At 34.8% G+C, this 23593-nt stretch overlaps 1 protein-coding gene across 1 annotated transcript in view; it reads left to right on the top strand.

Moving 5' to 3' along the window:
- Positions 1–23418, top strand: part of LOC121379849 — a 206620-nt gene extending 183202 nt beyond the window's left edge. Inside the window, exons 22-33 of the mRNA XM_041508501.1 lie at positions 69–217; positions 9169–9426; positions 12598–12698; positions 13644–13729; positions 14384–14536; positions 15200–15314; positions 15744–15854; positions 16687–16855; positions 17460–17771; positions 17846–17888; positions 18452–18626; positions 19141–23418. Coding sequence (XP_041364435.1) covers positions 69–217; positions 9169–9426; positions 12598–12698; positions 13644–13729; positions 14384–14536; positions 15200–15314; positions 15744–15854; positions 16687–16855; positions 17460–17771; positions 17846–17888; positions 18452–18620 — 1666 coding nt within the window. The 3' untranslated portion in view covers positions 18621–18626; positions 19141–23418. The remainder of the gene's footprint in view (positions 1–68; positions 218–9168; positions 9427–12597; positions 12699–13643; positions 13730–14383; positions 14537–15199; positions 15315–15743; positions 15855–16686; positions 16856–17459; positions 17772–17845; positions 17889–18451; positions 18627–19140) is intronic.
- The last annotated feature ends 175 nt before the right edge of the window (positions 23419–23593 follow it).

The raw sequence follows: 23593 nt of genomic DNA, 5'->3' as shown, positions 1-23593 counted from the left end.
TTGGAATTTGTTCTGTAACATTATTTAAAGTTTAAATTAAATTGAAAATACAATTTTTGTCGTTTCAGTTCTATTGGTCGCAGACGTCAGACATCTGTCCCCGACATCAGCAATGCCGAGGATGGCTGGGAGAATGAGGACATGTACAAGAGGGTGCAGCAGGGCGGTGACATCCCCTACAAGGGTCTGCAGAAACCAGCGCCAGAGAAACCAAAGCGTGAGTATCATATCCGAGTGTGATCGATTTGTGCTTTGATTTGTTTAACTTGGCTCTACTGTACAGTTGATCAGTTTATATTTATACAATGTACAACTTTAGATGGTAGGATTGTTTTATCTCAAATACTGCAATTTACTGTGGGTAATGTTAATAATACCTGTATGTTATGTTTAAAAAAACCCAAAACTCCAAACTGCTCTGGTTTATTTAATGGTAAACATATTGTTCAAAGGAAAACTACTAGTTGTTAAGGGATCTGCACCATGTAGTTCATATTAGAACCAAAATAAACCTCATTAAAATTCAGTATAAAGAACAAAACAAAAACAACAAATGGAATCCTACAAATCTGTTGGTTTAGTTAGTGAGTTATGATACACCGTTATGGTACCCGTTATGATACACCGTTATGATACAAGTTATGATACGAGTTATGATACACCATTATGATTCACCGTTATGTTACGAGTTATGATATACTGTTATGATATGAGTTATGATACACAGTTATGTTATGAGTTATGATACACCGTTATGTTACGAGTTATGATATACTGTTATGATACGAGTTATGATACACTGTTATGATATGAGTTATGATACACCGTTATGATATGAGTTATGATACACCGTTATGGTACGAGTTATGAAACACCGTTATGATACAAGTTATGATACACTGTTATGATATGAGTTATGATACACCGTTATGATATGAGTTATGATACACCGTTATGGTACGAGTTATGAAACACCGTTATGATACAAGTTATGATACACTGTTATGATATGAGTTATGATATACTGTTATGATACGAGTTATGAAACACCGTTATGATACAAGTTATGATACAAGTTATGATACGAGTTATAATATACTGTTATGATATGAGTTATGATACTCCGTTATGATACAAGTTATGATATACTGTTATGATACGAGTTACGATACACCATTGGTACAGTACGATTCATATCACAATAAAAAAACACTTACTGAGCTGTTGGTTTAATTAGCACCTGCTTTCTGGCTCTCTAAATGTCTTCCCTTTCCCCCCATTTGTGCCTTTGGTCTGGCTATTTTGTCATGCATTATTTTCATTTCAGTTAAAGTCTATTTTTGTTATGTACTCAGGATATTCTGAATTTACTTTATTTCATTGCTTGTTTGTCTTTTTTTCTGTGAATCTTTTTTGTGTTTATTTTTCATTTTCTGTGTTGAATATGAAATAGAAATGTGTCCACAATGTTTGTATATTTCTGGGATATGCTGTCAAATAATTACTACTTTTGTTGATAAAATACTTTTTGCATTCACTGCATGTTTCAAAAGTTAAATGTTACCATTGTATTAATACTGGAACAGTTATTCAAGTATAAAGTACTGTAAAATGTTGATTCTTTAATATTGTTATTTATAAAAACATTTTTAAAATTTATATATATATATATATATATATATATATATATATATATATATATATATATATTTGTCAACAAGTTTTGTGATGTCAAATACATATCTGTATATTCATGTTTAACTTTAAATTAATAAAAATGTTTGTTATAATATATCTGAATAAACGAATCCAGAGTATGCCGTACATTTTTTAAATCAAACAAACACATTAGTATACCAATAAGTGTATTCACGCTAAGTTAGTTAGCAATATATTTTCTCTACTTCACAATCACTATCTTAGACAAACAGTGGTATGTCATTGTCTCACGATTATCACCTACCTAACAGATTATCACACTGAGAGATATCGGAATATACTGGCATACTACACATGTGTTTATATTGTACTGTACACCATGTTTGTTCATTCCTTTAATAAAAGTCGTCTCTCTTGTCACTTGTTTTTGTTGTAAATCCAATATCCATAATTGAAACTGTTATTACAGATACATTCTAGAGATCACACACTGCATGTCACAGAACATTTGTAACAAGTAGCATGACAGAATACTGTATTGTATATATTGTAGCTCTGATAACTGTCATTCATGCAACCAGCCTGTGGACTTTGATTTTGTTTGTTGCACACACACACACACATATACACACAAGGAAGATGGAGACTACATGTACATCTCTCACATGATGTCCCACACAGTTTGATAGTCTTTTTGTCATACACAACTCACTAGTTTTCTCTCAGCGTTCCGAGTTTTCTCGTACAGAAGATTTCCTCTTCCTGTACATGTAAGTAGCTGCTTTGCTTCAATTTTTATTTCGTATTGTTGCCATGGTTTAAAGCTTTCATTATATTTTGCTTGACATGTGCTGAAAGTTTTGTTAATTTTATGTTCAGTGGTTTTATTGGGTTTTGTTTTTCCTAAAACCAGCAGAACAGCTAAAGTTTGGCAGTTAATAATAACAAAAAATTGGAGCTGATTTTTAAAGTTTTACAAATATTTATTTCAACTTTTTATTGCTTATATAATTTATTTTATTTTGATGTCAAACTATGTTTCTTTTTGTTGTTGAAAGCATCATACATCTGACAAAGACACTGTAGCTAAGACATAACATAAGTTAAATCTAGTATATTGACGGACACACTGACAGGTCGACACAGAGAGAGAAAAGTGAAAGGGCTAATTTATTGGTTTTTTTTGTGTTTGTTAAAAGTAAATGTGTGATAAAAAAAGTTATTGTTTATTAAAATTACCAAATCACAGTTTGTGTTTTAGATCATTTCAACAAGTCAATTGGGTCTGCTGTTTCGCTTCTTTTAATTCAGTGATGCATGTAACAATGACAACTCAGTTTGGTTTGATAATTTGGTCAATACTTCTAAAATGAAAGGCAGCAATATTAAAACAACTTATTTAAAGAATAAAACTGAGACACCAACACACCTAGAAGACATGACAGAATAAATGTTGTATGTTTATGTAATTAAGCCTGTTTATTGTAATTAATTAGCCAATCCAATTTTGTCATGATTTCATCTTATCTAACCTGAACAATAAAAGAAACAAATATTATTTTAATTTATATTTCAGTTCAAATCTCATTTGTTTTTGTGTCTATTAATGTTATCAATGCCTTTTGAACATTTAGGCCATTTTCAAAATCTACTTGCCAAATTAATTGTTTCATGAAATATAGTATATTATAAGAATTACCCTTTTTTGTGAATATATCGGTGTAGAACAGTCACAAATTGTATAAAATCGACTTGAATAGTGAATAGATTTTATACTAACTTTATGACTGCTATTCATCAATAAATTCACAAAACGTTACAAACAATTCTTTTAATTACAAACAGCACAACTTAATAAGTTAAAAAGACATAAATCTGTTTCTAATATCCTGTTATGACCTGTTTTATGTAATGACGTCCCATTTGACATAATGACATAATTTTCTTAGATTTATCCAAGGCTACCGTTGAGGTTTTTTCACATTAGTGTAACTGGTTAGATAATGTTCAGCAGACAGTTTGTACTTGTATTAACATATTCGCAATTCATTTTTTTGGTCAGTATATATTTTCACATGTTCATTTGTCTCACTGTTCTGTTGTTGCAGCTCCTTTGGTTAGTGTGTGCATGAGGAGGGTGCTGCACTCGGGATAACTCCCCTACTAACACAAGTGGTCAAGTTACTAACATTATTCTCCACTAGTTGACAGTGTTCAAAACTTGTCTATCTATTGTACTAAAGATTTTTACACAAAAATCATAGAACATTGTGTGTTCCAAGACTCTTCGTTTGTGTGAATAAGAACTTCCTGCTGCACATCTATGACAGTGTATTAAAACTGAACGTGACGTTTATGATTGCCATTACTTCACCTTCTTGACTGTGTGAACTGTTGCAACTCATTCCTCTCCAAAGAACAAACAAACAAAACAAAACAACAGCAGACAAAAAAAATAACCACTTTGTTTGTAAACCATTAACATGGAATCTATGAGTATTACTACTTCACCTCTTTAACATTCTGTGAAGAATTAAAACCAGAAACTGTTTGTAATCCGTCAACATGGAATCTTTGAATATCACTGTGCATGAACCTGTCTTCTCCAGTCACTTCATGGGAATCAAGGGAGATCACTCCTATGTGTACCGGAGAGAGTGTGCAACTCCTGGCACCTCCAGCAGTGCCTACAGCAGCGGTGTGTTCTCTGGCTCCGACAGACAGATGTCCAATGAATCCTCCAGTTCAAACAGAATACTTGTTAATGATGATGTTTTTGAAACAAGACATGCCTATGACGAACTGATGTCTAAAGTCAGTCCTGGCCAACAGAAACATAATGTTGCAGATGAGTATGGCAGTCATTATTTTAGAAAACCAAACACAATGGACACCAGTACATTTCAGAATAGATTATCCATGTATGAAACTCTTTCAAAACAGATGGGAGATGGTGATGTTTTGGAAAGTAGAAGAAACAGCCGACCAGAGTTTTTGGACATTCAGCACAATAACAGCGAACCTGATTTCGTGTCTGGGGATGGAGCAAGCAGTGAAAGTTTTTCTCACGTGTTTGACAAAGAGGAGCAGCTCAGAAGAAAGGAATATAGGAAGAGAGTGGAGGATCACTACTGCCGTCTGGTGGAGCAGGAGAAGCTGTCTCCAGACACGGCCAGCATCCTCAGTGATGCCTTCGCCAAGGCAGAGGACAGAGCTAAGTATACGAAGTCTTCTTCATCGGCTGTATCTCCCCATCTGCCTAGTTATGAGATGGGAGTGGGGAGATCTGTGTGGAAAGCCATTGATCACACTAGGAGCAAGTCGATGGAGAGACAGAAATCACTGGAGGTGGATATGACACAGGATAGGAAGATGATGACTGAGACAACAGCAACGGAAGTGTCATGTGAGGAAACAGAAGAAAAGAGCTCACCTTACATAGTGCTTACCGAGGCAGTTAAACAAAGTTGTTCAAAACCTAGTGGAATACTGTCTGAGCTGAATAAAACTAAGAAGCCAGGAAAGAAGGTTGAACCCATTGTTCTACCAGAGAAAGGATTTTATCGGACAAAGCAAAAGTCAAGCACCACATCAGAACGTGGTGGCACAAAACCACATTCCTCACATGGATCGGTGTCCAGTGAACGATCATCGCGTCTCGATGCACACACCTACCAGTCTTACGCAGCTGGAATTCTGTACTCTTCAAGCCGCTCTGAGAAGTTTCTCAATTTACAGAAACATTTTGCCGTTTTAGAAAGAATCTCAGAAATTGGAGAGAAGACTAATTCGCGAAAAGAAATTATGGTATCCACTCGTCCTTTGAGCCTGGACACATCGGACTACAGTAAAATTATTTCCGGTTGTAACTTTGACAATGCAGAGGAGCTGAATGAATTGTATTCAGAGCTTGAAGAAGCAAAGAAGAAGAAGGAGTTCTTCTACTCTACCAGTACTTTATCAGAGGTACAGTGGTCTCCAGAGAAGGACAAAGGACTTCGCCAGAAACAGAAGTCGCTGAATGATATTAAAGCATCGTACATTGAAGCAGCACAAGAAACTGAAGGTGGATCGAGTCCAAGACAAGAGGAAATCACCCGAGCTGTTCCTTTCTCCAAGGTGACAGAAAAATACAAGATACTGGAAGAAAAGGAACAGCTGAAAGACATGAGAAAGAGACTCTTGAGTTCGGAGTGCAAAGAAAGCAAAGTTAATGACCAAAAAGCAGCTCCTTCAGGAATTTCATCCACAGTTCCAGCCACAGGTCTTCTGGATTCAAAGAAAAAGAAGTACGAGAGACCTATCTATGGTACAAACATTGAACAGATTCCTCTCAACAAGTATGAAATCCATGTGCAGACAATAAAAAAGCTTTCCAAGTCAGAACCTAATGTCAGTTCACTTCACGTCCGGTCCATCTCGGCACCTCACCACGAACACGATGACAAGAACAGTGGTAAACTTCACCGATCAGATTCTGCCAAGGACTCTTATTTTGGAATCGATGAACCAGTTAATACTTGCCAGTCTAGTACAGTTATTGTGAAAGAACACGTGCACATTGATAGATCAAAGCAGAAAGAACAGGTCAACTCACCTGAATCTGGTACAGTATTTGCAAACAGTAAGTCAAAGTATGATGACAAGAATTCCAGTTTACATAATTCTGATCTTAAATCTCGATTATCCAGGGTCAGTGATAACGTGTCACCTGGCATTCACACAAAAGAAGGAAAATATAGTCATTCAGAAAGGCTGGGCATGGGAAAAGTCCTTTCACCCAGCATCAGAGAAGATCCTTCCAAGAGTAGTCTAATTACAGTTCAGAATCCTAACATTTCTGTACTGCCAAATACCAGGAGCAGAAGTGTTGGTGGTATAGCTGTTGATCGTCTTCACTCCTTGGGGAAGACTAGTATCAAGCATATAGTGATAAATTCTTCTGATGACCAAAAGCTCAAAGAGAAGTCATCTGGTGGATTCCATTCTCCTGTCACAGCATCCAAAAACATCTTAATCATTCCTACAGTAAAGACAGATGCCGCTACTTTTAAACCTGAACAAAAACCAATTCTGTCTAACAGAAACACTAGCACATTAACTAAATTCAGTGTAAAGGATTACAGAAAATTAGCTGAGAACAATGAATTTGCACAGAGTAGATTTACTATGTATAAGAAGCCATTAGATATTAGTGCAAAGAGTTCCTCAGAAGAGGTGTGTCCACCTCCTAGAGGTGAATCCTTGTATGCAATTCAGGCTCTGGACCCTGCTGTTCTGGGAGAGTATGGTCAGCTGCGCAAGTGGAGAGGGATGTCTGAAAACATTGACCAGGAACCCGGACAGGAGCGACATGTGAAGAATGATTCTGAACTGACCACCAGCAGCATGGACACGTTTATTGTTAAAAACAGTGATGACGAGGAAAACACTACGGAACGGAATCATTCCACATTTTCCAGCCACAGTGGAGAAAAATACAGACATTCGGCACAGATGTATAAAGGGACATCACGTTCTGTACCAAATCTCTCTTCCATGGAACCTAATGCAGCTCGCTCACTGAATTATAACAGGTTCAAGGAAGGATTGGAATCCAGAAACCAACAGAAATGGAATGCTGCAGACAGTGGTCATTCCATGTCTGAGAAGCAGAGTACTAGACCATCATCCATGGAATTGTCTCAAATTAGCAAACAGTGGGGATATGACTCAAAGTTTAGGAAAAAGGATCCGTCACTGAATACAGATCGCCCATTAGCCTCCAGTGAGACAGAGTTGTCTTTTCCTCCACGACCTCCAAAGCCGAGTGGCTATCACTATGATCCTTACATCCCACCGTACGATATTCTGAAAGAGGTGTGCAGTGTTAGTGATGGGAGGAAGAAGGAGGATCTGCCCAAGTCACGATCACCCTCCTTGGTAAGCAAGATGACACTAGAATACCTGGACCAGATTGGTGGTGAGTGGCAGAAGACCACAACTCCCAGATCATCATTGAAAGTAGTCAGTCCTACTATACAACCTACTCCAAGCACAGCTGCTCAGAACACCAACTATAATACTAATACGTCTCATAAAGTTCAGTCAGCTGAAAAACTCAACACATCTTATGATATCAAAGGACAAAGAGAGAAAGCTTCGAGAACATTTGATGATCAAGGGAAGCCAAAACCAAGATCCATTGGAAATGATTCCTTGGATCAGATACTCTTGAAGTCAAGAAAAGTGCAAACTACCAATGTGCCAGGAATTCCTCCACCACCTCCTGTACCACCACCATCTAGATCTGCAAGGAAACTAGCAAATACAGTAGATGTTGGTGGGTCTAGGAATAAAAAGATCTTTATCAGATCTGGACTGTCTACAGTGTCTAGTACTAAACCTGGAAGTTGCACCACGGGGCAGAAAATAAATGAAGGTATTTTATTTATTGTCATGGTAATGGTTTTCCAGTGTTGCTTTTCATTTGTCTTGTCCTACTTTTTGGACTTCATTGGTGTATGAAACCTGCTTTACACTATATACTGGAAAACTAGACACATGCTTAATACATGTATGTGGTTGAGTTCAGTGATGTTCAGATGTAACAGTGGGGAGGGCACATATTCATATTTTATTTTACTGGGCTTGATATAGTGTTGGAGGGTATGCATGTTAAACAAATGCAATTTCAAATAGCATAAATGTAATTCATTATAGTGTAATACACAAACAATATTTTTGAAGTTGTTGTTTTTAGCCAGTCTAAAGATCTATATTTTTGAAACAACTTCTTTTCCATTCAGTCTGTCCACTCCTCTGTTGGTCTATCCATCTATGTTTTTTTAAATCTTGATTGGGAAAATGGTTCATGAACAGGGAAAAAATATTTTATACTTGAGGCTTGACGGTTTTGTCTTTTCTTGTAATATTGACAATCATATCCCAGAAATATTTTAAACATACATGTGTACATGTGGACTTTGTGAATTTCTTGTTTGTTTTGTTTTTACTGTTTGTTTTATATAATGGTGTTTATCAGTATAGTCACTTCTTAATGTTGTTCATCCATTCATTTACAATAAACCAGAAATCACTTTATTTTGAAAATATGTTTATTTATTGAAGCAAAAATAGGAACTAAGAAGGTGTTTGCTAGGAAATCTCTCTGCTAATTTACGTATTCCTTCTTGTAATATACACATTATTATAGTGCTAGATGAAATATTACCATCTGTTTTACAGTTTTAAATCTTGAATAATATTTGTATTTTCATGGGATGTATGACGACGCTAATCATTGGACTCACAATTTAAATTTTAACATGAAATCTAGCTCTGGAGATAGAGATGTTTTGGTGCAGTAGATTTGGTGATCACATTTGTCCTTCAATTATTTTATTAATTTCCATTCATGTTTTTTTTCAGCAGTTTGTGCACAACTTTTGTTTTATTTATTTGTTTCTTTTAATCACTACTAAGTTGTTTTTCTTTTCTTTTTTTTCTTTCTACCACTGCATGTTACAGAAAGTCCAGACCCGTCTACGACATGCACCCAACCCAATGCAACTCCGAATGAGGCGTACAAAGTTAGCGCGCCTTCCACGCTATCCCAGAATTCAAAGCCCGATATCGTGGCCAGTGCGCCGAGTCCCCCGACACGATCACACAAATCACCCACCCTCCCCAAAACCAAGTTACGATTGCCCCGCAGCAATCTGTCGGCTTTCCAACAACTTCAAGTGAAAAGCCCGCCATCATTGTTAATTACAAACGAACACGGAGGTATCCACTTCATCTTTCTCATAGCTAACGCCTAACTGACTAGCTTACTCCGCTAACATCATAAGGGACTGGCCTGAGTTTGATGCCATGGTAAGATGTGTCCGACTGTAATGGAGCCTTTCCAATGACTAAAATTACACACAGCTCACACTGGAACAAATTTTGGTTCAGCCAATTTTCAGAGATATAGAGAATTTCCTTGAAAAGTTTAAAATGTGGCTAATTTGATGAATATTTTATTAAGCAAAGCCTAAATGTTGTAACCACTTTGTATAAAATGAACAATTGGCTAATTTGGTAATAGACAGGGTGAGTGAGCCCTGATTACAAATTGTAATAAATACATTTTGTTCTTGTTTAGAATATCGCTGTCGGAAGGTGTTTCGGGTCATCCTAATGTATATCATTGTCCACATAGTTCAAGATATACAGGGAAATATAACACATAAGCTCGTATAATAATCTCTGTCCAAACTGGATTTTACTTACCAAATAATATAATTAGGAGGTAAAATGAAGTTTGAAATACTAGACATTAGGATGACCAGAAACAAATTGGATATACAAACAGTATTTTTTAAAATAATAAAATGTTTTTAATACATAATTTTAGTCTTTAAAACTGCTCTATTAGTGGGAAACATGTTACAGTGGCAGTAAACTTGGCACAGTTTTCGTTGTGTGCTTCCAATCCAAACTAAAATGTGTGCTTTTCAACTAAACCTAGAGCTGGCAGTATGGAAAATAAAACTTTTTAAACATTTGCTATTTTTTAAACATTTTTTTTATTTTATTTATTCATTTTTTAAAAATAAAATGTTTGATTATTATTTTTATATATTTTTAATCTTACTAATGAATTGATAACTTTATGAAATTAACCTTTATGTTATTTTGTGTTACTAAATTTCAGTTACAAAGTTTCTAACCAAACTAATACTTCATCAGCTTGCTTGTGAGCTAGAATATATTTTTGAATTACAGCTTTTTAAATTTTTATTTTTATTTTATTTTTATTTTTTTGGTGAAAATGTGTAGTCAAGTGAAGGGTTTTGTTATTTTACCAAATATAACAGTACATCATAAAAATCATAGTGTAACAAAGTAAGATCTTATTAGACAGGTTCATTTTTCAATTAGATCCTTTGTACAGATATCAGCAAATGTGTTCATCAAATGCAACTTCATATTGAGTGAATGAAAGCTTATAGCAATGCAGTCATTTAAACGTACTTCATGGTTGTGTCGCAGGCAGTAATAGATACACAAGATACTTGTAGTTCACTTTCAGTCGGAACCTGGTTATATGCACTTAAGTTTCAATAAAATTATATTCAAATGAGTATATTAAATAACCTCAATAAACATTTCAGAGTTAAAATACAACATGATAGCAATGGAATGTAATATGCAAAGATGGATATTGCTATAAGCATTATAATCAATAATTGTGTGTACCATTGATAAATAAAGGTGTATATGTAGCAGTGGACCGGTACATTTAAAGTAGCATGATTATGGATACATGACTTGAGTGCATGACATATTCATATATGTTGGTGTATGTACTGTTGTAAATGTGTTTTGGTACAGTATTGATATTACAGCATATATGATTTAGTATTAAAATGTCAATGTCTACGGTTAACTAAGTTTTTTAATATATTTTAACTAAATTTTAGTCTATAACACTTAATAGAAAAACAAAAACATCTATTTTACTAAAATTAATCATAGGCTACAATAAATGTTTAATATGTGTACTAGTATTTAACATTTTTTATTTATGTCTTACAATTAATTTTAATATGATTTATATTTTTAATGAAGAAAAGATTTGTATAAAATATATACACATTGAATATTGTTTAAAAAAAGAAAAAAAAGAAAAGAAATCCTACTTAATCTTATCCCCCCCCCCCCCCCCCCCCCCCCCCCCCCCCCCAACAACAACAAACAAAGGAAAACAAACAAAAAAAACCCAACCCACACAAAACAAAAAAACACCCATTAAAACACGCTTGATAATATTGCCTGGCATATTTTCATGGCTTTTTAAGGTTCCTTGGTTCTCTTATAGTGTTGCAATTCTTTGCTTTAAATATTAATTTAAAACAGTAAAACCTCCAATCTACATTGGCATATCTGAAAACAGGAGGGTTTTCTCTAAATCTACGTAACAGACTGTCATTTTGAAGTAGTAAAACTGAACAGTGTTGGTAAGATGAATGTGGGATTTTAATTTCTCATAGACAAAATGCTTACATTTATAATATAGTTAAGCAAATATTAATGCATTAAAACAGATTTGTATTTGCTTCATATTTAAAGTATGATACATCATTATAGTGTTAATTATAATTTGAAAAAAAAAATTCAGCTTGAAAATTCAGTGTATAAATATTCTACGGTTCTTATGTTTTTTTTAAAAAGAAGAAAGATTCAGTTTAAGGTACTAATCTTTTTTTTTATTAAAAATACAACTACAGATGATGCTAATGGTTTTAGTAATTTTGATTTACAACAGCTTTGGAGCAGGGATATAAGCTTGATTGTTTTCTCTGGCAATTCTTATATGAATAGAACTAAATGTTCATGAGTCAGTGTAGTATTCATTAAGGTCACTGTTACAAACACTGTTTCACCATGCTTTATAGCCTTCGATAGTGCCAGGCTGTTTTTGGCACTGCTAGTACACATTTCTATAAATTATCAAGTTGGGCCCCCTGCCAGTCTCTACATGTCACCTGTTATAATTTAAAAACAGTTTACAATTTGAATGCTTTGATCAACGGGTTGTTGATAAACACAGTGACTCCATTCCTTCTCCACTTCATTTCAAACCATATTCGTTTCATACTGAAATGTTTACCAAGGGTACCACCTAGTTTTTATCTCTGATTTTCTGTTTGTTTTTTTCTTATTTAGTTTCTTTCATTGCTTGTAAGTTGTTTCACAGAAATGCACGTTTATTTTTTTAATTTATTTTTTTTGGTTAAAGTTGTGCAATTATTGCCACTCCCTTTGTTTTGCAGGCCACTGTAAAAAAAAAAAAAGTTTTGTTGCTATAATTTACAGTCCTTTTTGTTACAAATTCGGATGAAGTTTGCATCTTTTAAAACATTATTTCTCTTTGTTTTGTACTTGACATATTACTTGTGGTCCTTACAGTGTTCCGTCACCCGACCACTGATGCCTGGCGAAAACAGCCAATTACAGAGAAGGAAAGACGAAGACGGGAAGAAGAGGAATTGTATCGGAAGAAACGATTGGTACAATTTTCATTAATATCATAATTCCTGGTTTTTTATCTTATAATTGTGGACAGTTTTACAAGATATTATATAGCATCAGTGAGCCGGTGCTACTCATTTTAACATTTTTCTACCAGAAAAATACCCATATAATCTAAAACAGTATAGAAATTATTATCGACTACAAGTTATTTTTAGATGGTGAATCACAGTGTGTGTTTAATATAAATCAGTTCATATGATTGAGTTATACATGCACATGTTGGCAAAAAAACAGAAATTATTTTTCATATACATCATTTAAGTTTTTTAATAGTTGTAGGGTATGGGGGAGGTTGTCAAAGTTGTGTGTCCATACGACCAAACAGTAAAAGGAATATCCATTAGTAACAACAAATTTATAACAGATTTTCAACCCCTTCAGTTAAGAAAATGTTCATGGCAAAATCCAGTTGGAAAAAACATTGTGACACAAGTGATTTATGTTTTTAAAAAGTTTTTATATCGAGCCGATATATTTTAACATGCTCATATACCACGAAGGTTTCGAGCATTCAAGGCATTTTGATTAACATTTGTAGTTATTTAATATTTTTATGGTTGTTATGTGCCACTTAACACTGAATTGTAATCATTATTTGACTGAAAATCTGTAACACTGATTTATAAGGTTATGGTACCTATCTCGTTCACATCATGTGACTATGATAATCTGTAACACTGATCTATAAGGTTATGGTACCTATCTCGTTCACATCATGTGACTATGATAATCTGTAACACTGATCTATAAGGTTATGGTACCTATCTCGTTCACATCATGTGACTATGATAATCTGTAACACTGATCTATAAGGTTATGGTACCTATCTCGTTCACATCATGTGACTATGATAATCTGTAACACTGATTCACATCATGTGACTATGATAATCTGTAACACTGACTTCCTTTGTTATTCAGGAAGAGTTATATGAGGAGGAGAAGCAGCGTAAGATCCAACAAGAAGAGGCCGACCAGCGCGCCAGAAAACACTCAGATTTCTTTACGTAAGCACTGAAATTATTTTACTTGGGCCATGGTTTCGAAAGCAAAATTGTTAGCTCTAACCTAATCAAGTCATATAAATTGTCTGTCACTTAGTCATTTCCTTCATTTTATTCTGTACAGTAATAAAAAAATAAAAAAATACTGGGTATATATATTTATATATATATACTGAGACTGCTGCTAATCTCATTGATAAGTTAAAATAAAGACAGTTTTTACCGATCACCTCACATATTGTCTTGGCCCTTATACATGTACATCACCTTACATTAGTGAAAAACTATAGCACTACAAGATTCTACTTTTCATCAGTGGAAAATATTTCTAAAAGATTATTTAATGATGCCGATATGTTTTAAGGCCGGTTATGCTGTTCAAATATTTACTGTATTAATTTATAATAATCTGTAAAGATAATGCTGTTGATTTAAGTTGAATTTTGAATGACCTTGAACTTTGAGCAAAACATTCATTTGCATTAATTTTCTAACAAATATATCTTCAATTTTTTTTTTTAATTGATAAACCATAAAAACAAATTGTGGCTGTTACCGATATGGTATTTGTAAATAAAATATTTGTTAATTTTCAAAAAAAATAGTTTTGTTCTCGAGTATAGTATGTATTAAACCTGTCTTTTGTTTTCTTTCTAGACCTAGTCAGAAGTCTCCCATCCCTCTCGACCGGTTTGACAATGTGCAGCCCGCGCCAGGCGGAGGATTGACTGTACCGCCAGAAAGACGACGCGGATTCCAGATCCAGGGCAAGGCGAGGGCGCTGTACAACTTCACGGCACAAAACCCCAGGTAAGCTATTTGGGCTGTCTGTTCAAAACAGGGATTATAGGCCACTGAAAATTGGGAGAACGATTGTTTAGTTTGCATGTTGCTCGCGCAAATCTAATTTTGCATAACCTATTTTTTGTTTGTGCAATATTTGATGCACCATTTATTTGGATATAACTGGTTATGCAAAAAGGAAATGGGTCACCTGGATTTATTTCTGTGTAATCGATAAATGGGCGACACAGATTTATTTCTGTGTAATCGATAAATGGGCGACACAGATTTTCAAATCTCAGAGGCCTGGATTAGTGGTTAGTGAGAGATAAATCCACATAGTGATTTTAACCCTGCTTATTGTGGCCCAGTAAAACTCACTTTGAGATGCAGAAGCCATTGAAACCATTTTTAAAATCAGTCTCCACAAGTCTTTATCTGTGCTACCTGCTAAAAACATTTTTTTGGTGGGTTGCAGTGATTTTAATTATTAGTATGACAATTGGAAGACACCAATTTTAACTTGAATTGAAATAAGGGGCTTATACCAGGTAGCAAATCTTTACAGCAGTGGCCCACGAAGATGTAACATTGGACAGCATGCAGAGAGTTAAAGCTAATGACTTTTCTACTAATATTGTCACTGTTTTCCGTCTTGATATTATAATTATTTTTGTTTTTCTATTTCAGAGAGCTATCACTGAGAAAAGGGGATATTGTTTATTTGCTGCGACAGATCGACAAAAACTGGTTTGAGGGCGAGCGGTATGGAGTGGTGGGACACTTCCCTGTTAATTATGTTGAGGTTTGTTGTTCACAAATACTTCATGAAAGGTCATTTATTGTTAATTTGTTAAATTGTTCTGTAGTTAATATCTTAAAACTATGCACATGGTCTACAAACAAAACCAAAACTGAATTTATCTGACAATACCATAAGCTTGTACAAAAGCAGTTCAGGAGATATTTATTTTTAAAAACTAACTATGACATGATTCTGTTTCACAATATAACAGCTTACATTTTCATAAAATAAGACTTATGGTGTAATTTACAATTAATATTAAGGAAACAACTTCAATTATTTCTGATGACTTTTGTTTATAGTAAAAAATAAAATAGGCCTACAGAGAAGTTGCAATTCAATTAGATTTACCCTAAATTTATTAACTAATATATTTGTGATTGTTGTTGACCAATATTAATTTTAGGCATTGATCAATTTCCATTTTAGGTGTTGACTTCAATTGAAGCTGCAAAGATGGCTGCCATGCAGTCTGAGGGACAAGCTAAGGTCAAGTACAACTTCACAGCACAATCCACAGTGGAACTGTCTCTCAGAAAGGTATCATAATTGTTTTATTATTGGGGGTTTTGTTGGTTTTTCTCATATGTTTATTAGAACAAATTTTAGAACATTTGATAAGGCATAATTAGAAATTTGTTAAACACTTGTCCATTATGTAGTTCAAAAGACTACATAATTGTTAGAATATCTGAATCCAGTTTGCATCAGGATTCAATCCAACATCAAACATCTCAATCCACATGGATTCATCTGAAATATTTCCTATCATTTATGAAATCTAAAACTAATTTCTTGAATGTTACTAAACGAAGTAAAGAAATATATTAATGGTAACAAAAAATGGTCTAGTTCTCAAGCTTCAATGAAAACTGACTCCAAAAGTGTAGCACACATATTTATCCAATTAATCTTGTAAACAAGGTCTACAAACAACTAAGATCATTCAACAACCTACTTGAAAATGTTAGATACTAGTACGTAGTTATGAAACTCAATGTCTACAAACAACTAAGATCATTCAACAACCTACTTGAAAATGTTAGATACTAGTAGTTACGAAACTCATGCCAATATTATACATTTTGTAACAATCACTAGTAAAAACCATGATTATTTTCAATAGCACATGAAATGACTATTGATGTTAGAAAATAGTTGAAGACTGGTTTAATGGAATTTGGAAACATTGAGGATAACCACATGACTTCATCTCGACAAATTGTACAAATGCTGGCACATGTCATGGGAATAGAAATCAATGATTCAATTTCCAGAATATTTAGTAATCAATACTTCATAATTTGTAATACATGCATTCTTCTCTATCTGCAATCTACTATTAAAACTTTGTCTTTATATTTGTTTTCAGGGTGAATTTATTGTTTTGCTGCGAGCAGTTGATGACAACTGGTTTGAGGGGAGGATCGGCAGTCGACAGGGAATCTTCCCCATGTCGTATGTGGAGGTGATTCGGGAACCCAGCACACCGCTAGTGACCCCAGCACCGTCCGTCATCACAACACCGATGACAGGTAGAGGTCAGATTAACATTTAAATACTAAGAATGTCTCGCGTGGCCATTTTTCTGGCATTCTTTTTTCTTCACTTGATGACATTAAATCAGAAACGGTTTTCCTTTGTGACGGTTGTTTTATCAGTCATTTTCAAAATTATTTAGAAAATGCATTCTTAACCTTTTCTGTCTATACTGGTTTTCACAAACATTTGTCCCCCCCCACATAAAAACCCCACCCCAAACCCACCTGGTACTGCTGGTTGAGTAAGTGGAAACAAGCTAGTCAGATAGACACACTGGCTTTACAAAGGCAACTTTGAAGATGTGAGACTCATTGCCATGGTTGGATAATATTGTCGTTTTCGTTGAAATTGAGTGACATTGCCAAGTTATTGGATTGGACTAAAAGAATAAATTTGATTTTGACTCTGAAGTGCTGGTTTGGATTTGCCTTTAAAAAAAGAATCTTGAAAAATATTTTTAAAATGGTCTTCAATAGAAATAAAAGGTACTGGAATTTAATCAATTTTGGACCGACATTGCTGTGGTGTGTATATGCAGTTTGATTTATGTACCTTTTACCTTTGTTATGCTTATCAACAACATCTTCTTTACTACTTCTCTAGGCACACCAGAAATGCTGTCTCCCATCAGCATGGATGCCCCTACACCGCCCCCGCAACCGTCACCCAGTGCCTTCTCGCAGCGCTCGCCCACCAGCCTGTCATACGGCTACCGGCAGACGAGCCCGAGTGCGCTCCGATCTCACACCAGTCAGCTGTCGCCCCAGTACGACTTGGATCCACGCCCGACCTCACAGCGTACGCAGCAGAGTCCCACGTTCGGGCGGAAGCAGACGTCGCCAGTGAGCACGGGGACGAGCTTCACATCTCCATCGAACCCCATTCGACATGGATCCCCACGCCCGACCTCACAGCGTAGCAAGAGTGCCTGCGGAGCGATCTCGCCAGTCACTAGGGAAGGCTTTATTATCTTCACCGATGTATCACAGACTACAGGAGCAAGGTGCCCGATGACGATCTGGCCCTCACTAGGTAAGGGTTTATTATCTTCACCGATGTATTACAGACTACAGGAGCAAGGTGCCCGATGACGATCTGGTCCTCACTAGGTAAGGGTTTATTATCTTCACCGATGTATTACAGACTACAGGAGCAAGGTGCCCGATGACGATCTGGTCCTCACTAGGTAAGGGTTTATTATCTTCACCGATGTATTACAGACTACAGGAGCAAGGTGCCTGATAATGACTTGGCACCAACTAGGTGAGATTTTTATAGTTTACCAATGTGTTACAGACTACAGGATGATGATGATTAGGCAGCAAAGTGCTAGATGACAGTTTGGCACTTACTAGGTGAGATTTTAGTCATTCTGTCCACTGCTGTATTATGGACTACAGGACGAGGTGCCTGATGATGATTAGGCAGCAAAGTGCTAGATGACAGTTTGGCACTAACTAGGTGAGATTTTAGTCATTCTGTCCACTGCTGTATTATGGACTACAGGACGAGGTGCCTGATGATGATTGGGTATCTTCTTTATTACCGACTATATGAGCAAAATACATCAAGTTTTGGCTCCATTCTTTGTGCAGGTACCGAGCTGTTTATGCCTACAAGCCACAGAACGAAGATGAACTAGAGCTACAGGACGGAGATGAGATATTTGTGATGGAGAAGTGTGACGATGGTTGGTTTGTGGGAACCTCGGCCAGAACAGGGCAGTTCGGAACCTTCCCAGGCAACTACGTACAGCAGATCTGATCAGAGGTTGGATATTTAAACAGTTTCATATATTATCAATTATATTAAATTTAATGTTCAGCAGCATATACAAATTAGTATTGGACAAACTCTAAATGATGTTATGAGAGACACGAGTACTTCCAAATATGCAAGAGTTTCCAACTAATCCAGATAGTTCATCCTGTTCAGGGTTAACTAAAGGTAGTGTAAATTTTGTGATTGTTGCTTTGAATAAACTAACTGATTCCACTTTAAGAAAATTTGCTGCCTGTTTTTGAGATGTAGCTGATCTATATTAAAATTAATTAATAAGTTTTGTTTTAAAAACATTTATTATATCCAAACTAGACAGTATTATCGTTTCATGAATTGGTATGGAATGAAAAAAAGAAAGAACACACTGGTTTTGTTTAACGACACCACTAGAGCACATTGTAGTATGGAATGATTCATGTATGTTATAACTTAAACATCTTTAATAACCCTTGGTTGTTTTAAATCTCTCTTAATAATTCAAGTGTTTTTGATTTTTGAACAGAAAACACCCGATTAGGTAAGGACATCATCAGTGGAGTGATTGGAAGCTGGACACGACTCGAATGTTTGGTGCAGCCAGCAGTGCTGTGTGTGTGGGTGTTTTCTTCGTTACGTGTCGTTACGTGTTACACGCTCCTCATCATCTCACCTCATCTGGGGCCTGTCTGATGTCGGTTAGTCCTCTTCTACTACAGAAATACAAGAAATAAAGACACCAACAGAATACATTCAAGCTGACAGAGCACAGTAGCATTTATCACTGGTTAGACTACACAGCCTGCGCTTGCCATATGATGGGTCTGTGGTGTTATTTGTCCATAAAGGCTGCTGAGATCCTCTAGCAAGGAGAACAAATCCAGTTGATGTTCAGACAGGTCAATGAAATGGTGCTTGTCAAGTCTTTGTTGCTTTTGTCGTAGGACTATATCATCCAAACTGTTAGATTGTCATTTTCTTCACAAGACAAAATAGTATTAGGCTTCATCCAAATCTGGAATCTTCAAGCGTTAGAGAACAAACTTAACAGACAAGCAAGGAATTGAAAGAAAAAGAAAGTTATAATAACAAGGGGGAGATAACTGCAGTTTAAAAAAGGAGCTTGAGGACCAAGCACACAACTGAAAATCTTCTTGAGAGTAGTTTTCATCACAAAGGATATAACCTTGTTTACAAACAAATAATACTCGCTGGGAAAGGATCTGTTTGGATATTATCCAGTTACATTTGCAGCACCATCTTCTTGCATTAGTTTTCTTTCAGAAGCTGCCCTTTTGAATGCAATATACTGGATAATGTATCCTAGTTAGTCTGTTATATATTCATTGCATACATACACTGTGATAACAATTAGTTGTGTAAATATAGTGGTACTATTTCTTCAGTGGTAGTGCAAATCGCACGTATGTCAACATGTATATTTCTGTCAGCATGTACTTAGTGGTGTCAACATGTTCTACATCACTGTTAACATGTTATGCATCACTGTCAACATGTACATCACTGTCTAAATGGATCGGATTGTTGATGCTTTAAGAAGTCATGTGGACAACTACGCATCATGAACACAAGTCAAGTCGAGAAGCATTCTAACACCAGCCATGAAAATCATGTTGTACTAGAAGTATGCACACATACACTACATGAAGTGTTTTAGACTCCTACAACTGCTTTTTGACGGTTCTATCTGGCCTCTTTAACCCATTTATGTTGACATCTATGCAGGGATACTGATGCAGTATTACAGGAACAGAAATTCTATTTGCATGCCCCTAGCCATTTAAAGTTCAGGTATGGCTATCTGGGACACAGTCCCTAGCAGTTGTCAGTAACTGTCTAGGACAAAGTCTAGCATTAGTGTCAATTAAAGGACATTAGCAGAGACATCTTATGTAACATTCAAAGTATTCAGACAATAAAGAAATAATAATAGTACATTGTTTGAGTCCACTGTCCATTTATGGACTAAGCTACTGCAATTGTAAAAATAAGACTTTTTGTTTTATACAAAGGTCATTTCTTTATAGTTTTTGTCATAATCTGAAATCTAAAAAGCAGTTAAGATTGAAAAGAAATGTTGTTTCTAGATATACTTTCTTTTTGTGTGAAGATTTTGTATCAGTTGTTTCTGTCGTCTTCGGTTTCACTTAACAATAAAAATATTTGTTTCTAACATTGATCAATCTGTAGGGAAAGACAATAGTATTTCCAGATATTAGTTATAAAGAAAAAGCTTAAGAAGGTGGCATTTACATCCAGGTTAACAAATAGAAAGCTGTATGCTTTGCATACAAAGCTAAAACAGTTCCTACTGTAGACTAACTAGCATTATTTCATCTGATGGTTTTGGTCTTTATTGTTGCTGCCAGATTGTCTAGTCTGTACCACTATTCAAGGAAAATTTTGAAAAAAATGTTTTTACCTCAAAGATCAAAACAAATTTTAGTGGCTAATAATGATAGTGATAGCCATTTAATCAGTGCTCTAGTTAGTACAGTTTGGTTGCAAAAACAATTCAAATACCAATTAACAGTTCATACAGTGAATTTCCAAATGTCTGTTATACAATTAGTTTTGTATTGACGAACTTGTACATTATTTTTCAGGCTTTCTGCCAGAAAATAATTTGAGGGTATGTAATAAAAACAGAAAATAAGAGCACCTACTGGGTGCTTATGGGTCTGAAATCTTTTCGGATTGGACCGTGCAGTCATATACTTTGACAAATTATAAACAGCAGTTCTCAGACTATAAATGTATTCATTAATTTCCAAGATGTTAGGGTACATCATTTGACCCTTTGTACCCTCTGGCGAAAACCCTGTTATTATTAACTATACTACACCAATATACAGTCCACTTGTCCACTGATAGAATCGGTACTTCTCATGCTTGTAATTATTTTGAGCATAAGAAATTAGGGAGTCGTTGAACAATGAATGGTCTTGTTTGGCTTTCGTCTCTGTGCCTTCCAAGTACAAACACAAATATTAGCATAATGACTGTATAATGAAAGAAAGTTAGTGTTGTGAATATAGTGTTGTTCTTTCCCTTTTTTGTTATAGCCATATCTTTAGATTATTGCTTTTGTTATTTTCTGTTGCTTTTGTTTTGTATTTCATGCATGGTTGTCAGAAGTAGACTTGTTAAAATGTAATGTTGTGCATACATCCAAATCATTTAAATAAATATTGTCATATTTTATTTATTAATATGGGTTTAATATAATACTATAAATATCTGGAGATATATGCTGTACTATATAAAAGTGTTTGTGACGAATTGTAAATTATTGTGAATATTGTATATGCCATATTTTATGGAGAGTTTTGTAAAATTCACTGCATGCTAATATATCATGTTTTGATATGATCGCAGGCTTTGTGAATGGTGTTGATGAATAAATTTCACGATGGTGCTAGTTACAAATATAAACTTAATATGGTCTTTTCTTAATGATCTCCAGAGTATGTTCAGAGCAGGCAGATTATTTATACTTGATGCAAAAGGGAGATAATTTACAGTTGGTGCATCACTTGCAGTTGTTGAAATGCTAAAGGTAAAGGTAATTAATTATTACATCTAACATATTAACTGGTAAATTTCAAATAATGGATTAAAAATTCTTCTTTTTAGTTAGTAGGCATTTCAATACACTTGCTGTAAGTTTGTCTTACACATTTAGTTCTTAATATTGAGTGCACTTTAAACCAAATGCAAGCTAAAATTATTATTTAGTTTCAAAAGCATTACATGTATATATGCACATGAAAATTTTGCTGTAAAAAAAAAATTCTGATTTGAAATCGGATAATCAATTTATTAATAGACAAAACGTTTTGATTTTGATTTGTTTTTGTTTTTCGATTATTATAAAGAGTAAATTGCTCTTCAGTCTGGTGGTCATTGAGAAAGACGGGAAACATTTGGAGGTGTTTGTTTTATTTATCCCGTATTGTGTTTTCAATCGACCCGGAGTTCTCTTCCTCTAGTTCACTGTATCTCTGTGTTATAATACGTGCCCCACTTATTGCCGACTCCTTCACAACCACCTGGTTGTTGCAGAAGGGGGCAAAATGTGCATACTTTTTGTTTTGTTTTTGTGAATATATATGTACTTTTTCACAAGCTTTTTCTCAGATATGCATTACAATGCATTTACAAACATTTTAATTACAAAGCTTGTGAAAATTTCACAAAGCTAACTATTAAAAAAAGAAAAGAAAATACTGAACAAAATATATAAAAAGGAACAGGTTGTTTTTGTACAATAATTTATATAATTAACATTTATAAAATGTTTATTTGATATTAAGTTTATGAAATTCAAAATTGCATTTATTTTTTTCACATCACAAGGTTTGGTCTACCAAATTATTATTATTTTTTTGTCAGTGGAACTACTATTTAAAAAACCCATTTATAATGTTTACACAATAAAAGTTTACCTGCAGATTTTAAATATTTTTTAATACAAATGTAATTCTTTTTTTGTTGTTGAAACAATGCATTCAACATGATACAAACTATAGAGTATTAACTTTGATATCTTACGGCTGTTAAGTCTATTTATATATCTGCGAATTAAGAAAAGAAGTTACTAGTCTCTTTTACTGTGGCACATGACCATTCTGTGACCTAGATATAGTTTTCACGATTAGTAATTCCACTCCAAATGTTTCTTCTCTCTGAAAAGTCTTGCAGTTCATTCTTTTTCCATACATTTACCCTGGCATAAAATATTGGTCACCGATATGCACATAATAAACTCCTGCAACAAGTCTATTGTGTTCATGTTTTATGGTGAATGAAAACATTTATCTCGTACTAAAGTATTTGTTACTTTGTTCTCATCTATCTACATATTTCTGTATGTACAATGTAGTATTTGTTACTTTGTTCTCATCTATCTACATATTTCTGTATGTACAATGTAGTATTTGCTAATGTATTACTGA

The sequence above is a fragment of the Gigantopelta aegis genome, chromosome 8 (assembly GCF_016097555.1).
Source record: "Gigantopelta aegis isolate Gae_Host chromosome 8, Gae_host_genome, whole genome shotgun sequence".
Taxonomy (NCBI): Eukaryota; Metazoa; Mollusca; class Gastropoda; order Neomphalida; family Peltospiridae; genus Gigantopelta; species Gigantopelta aegis.
Note: the sequence above shows the minus strand (reverse complement) of the source record. Positions and strands in the feature narration are given on the sequence as shown.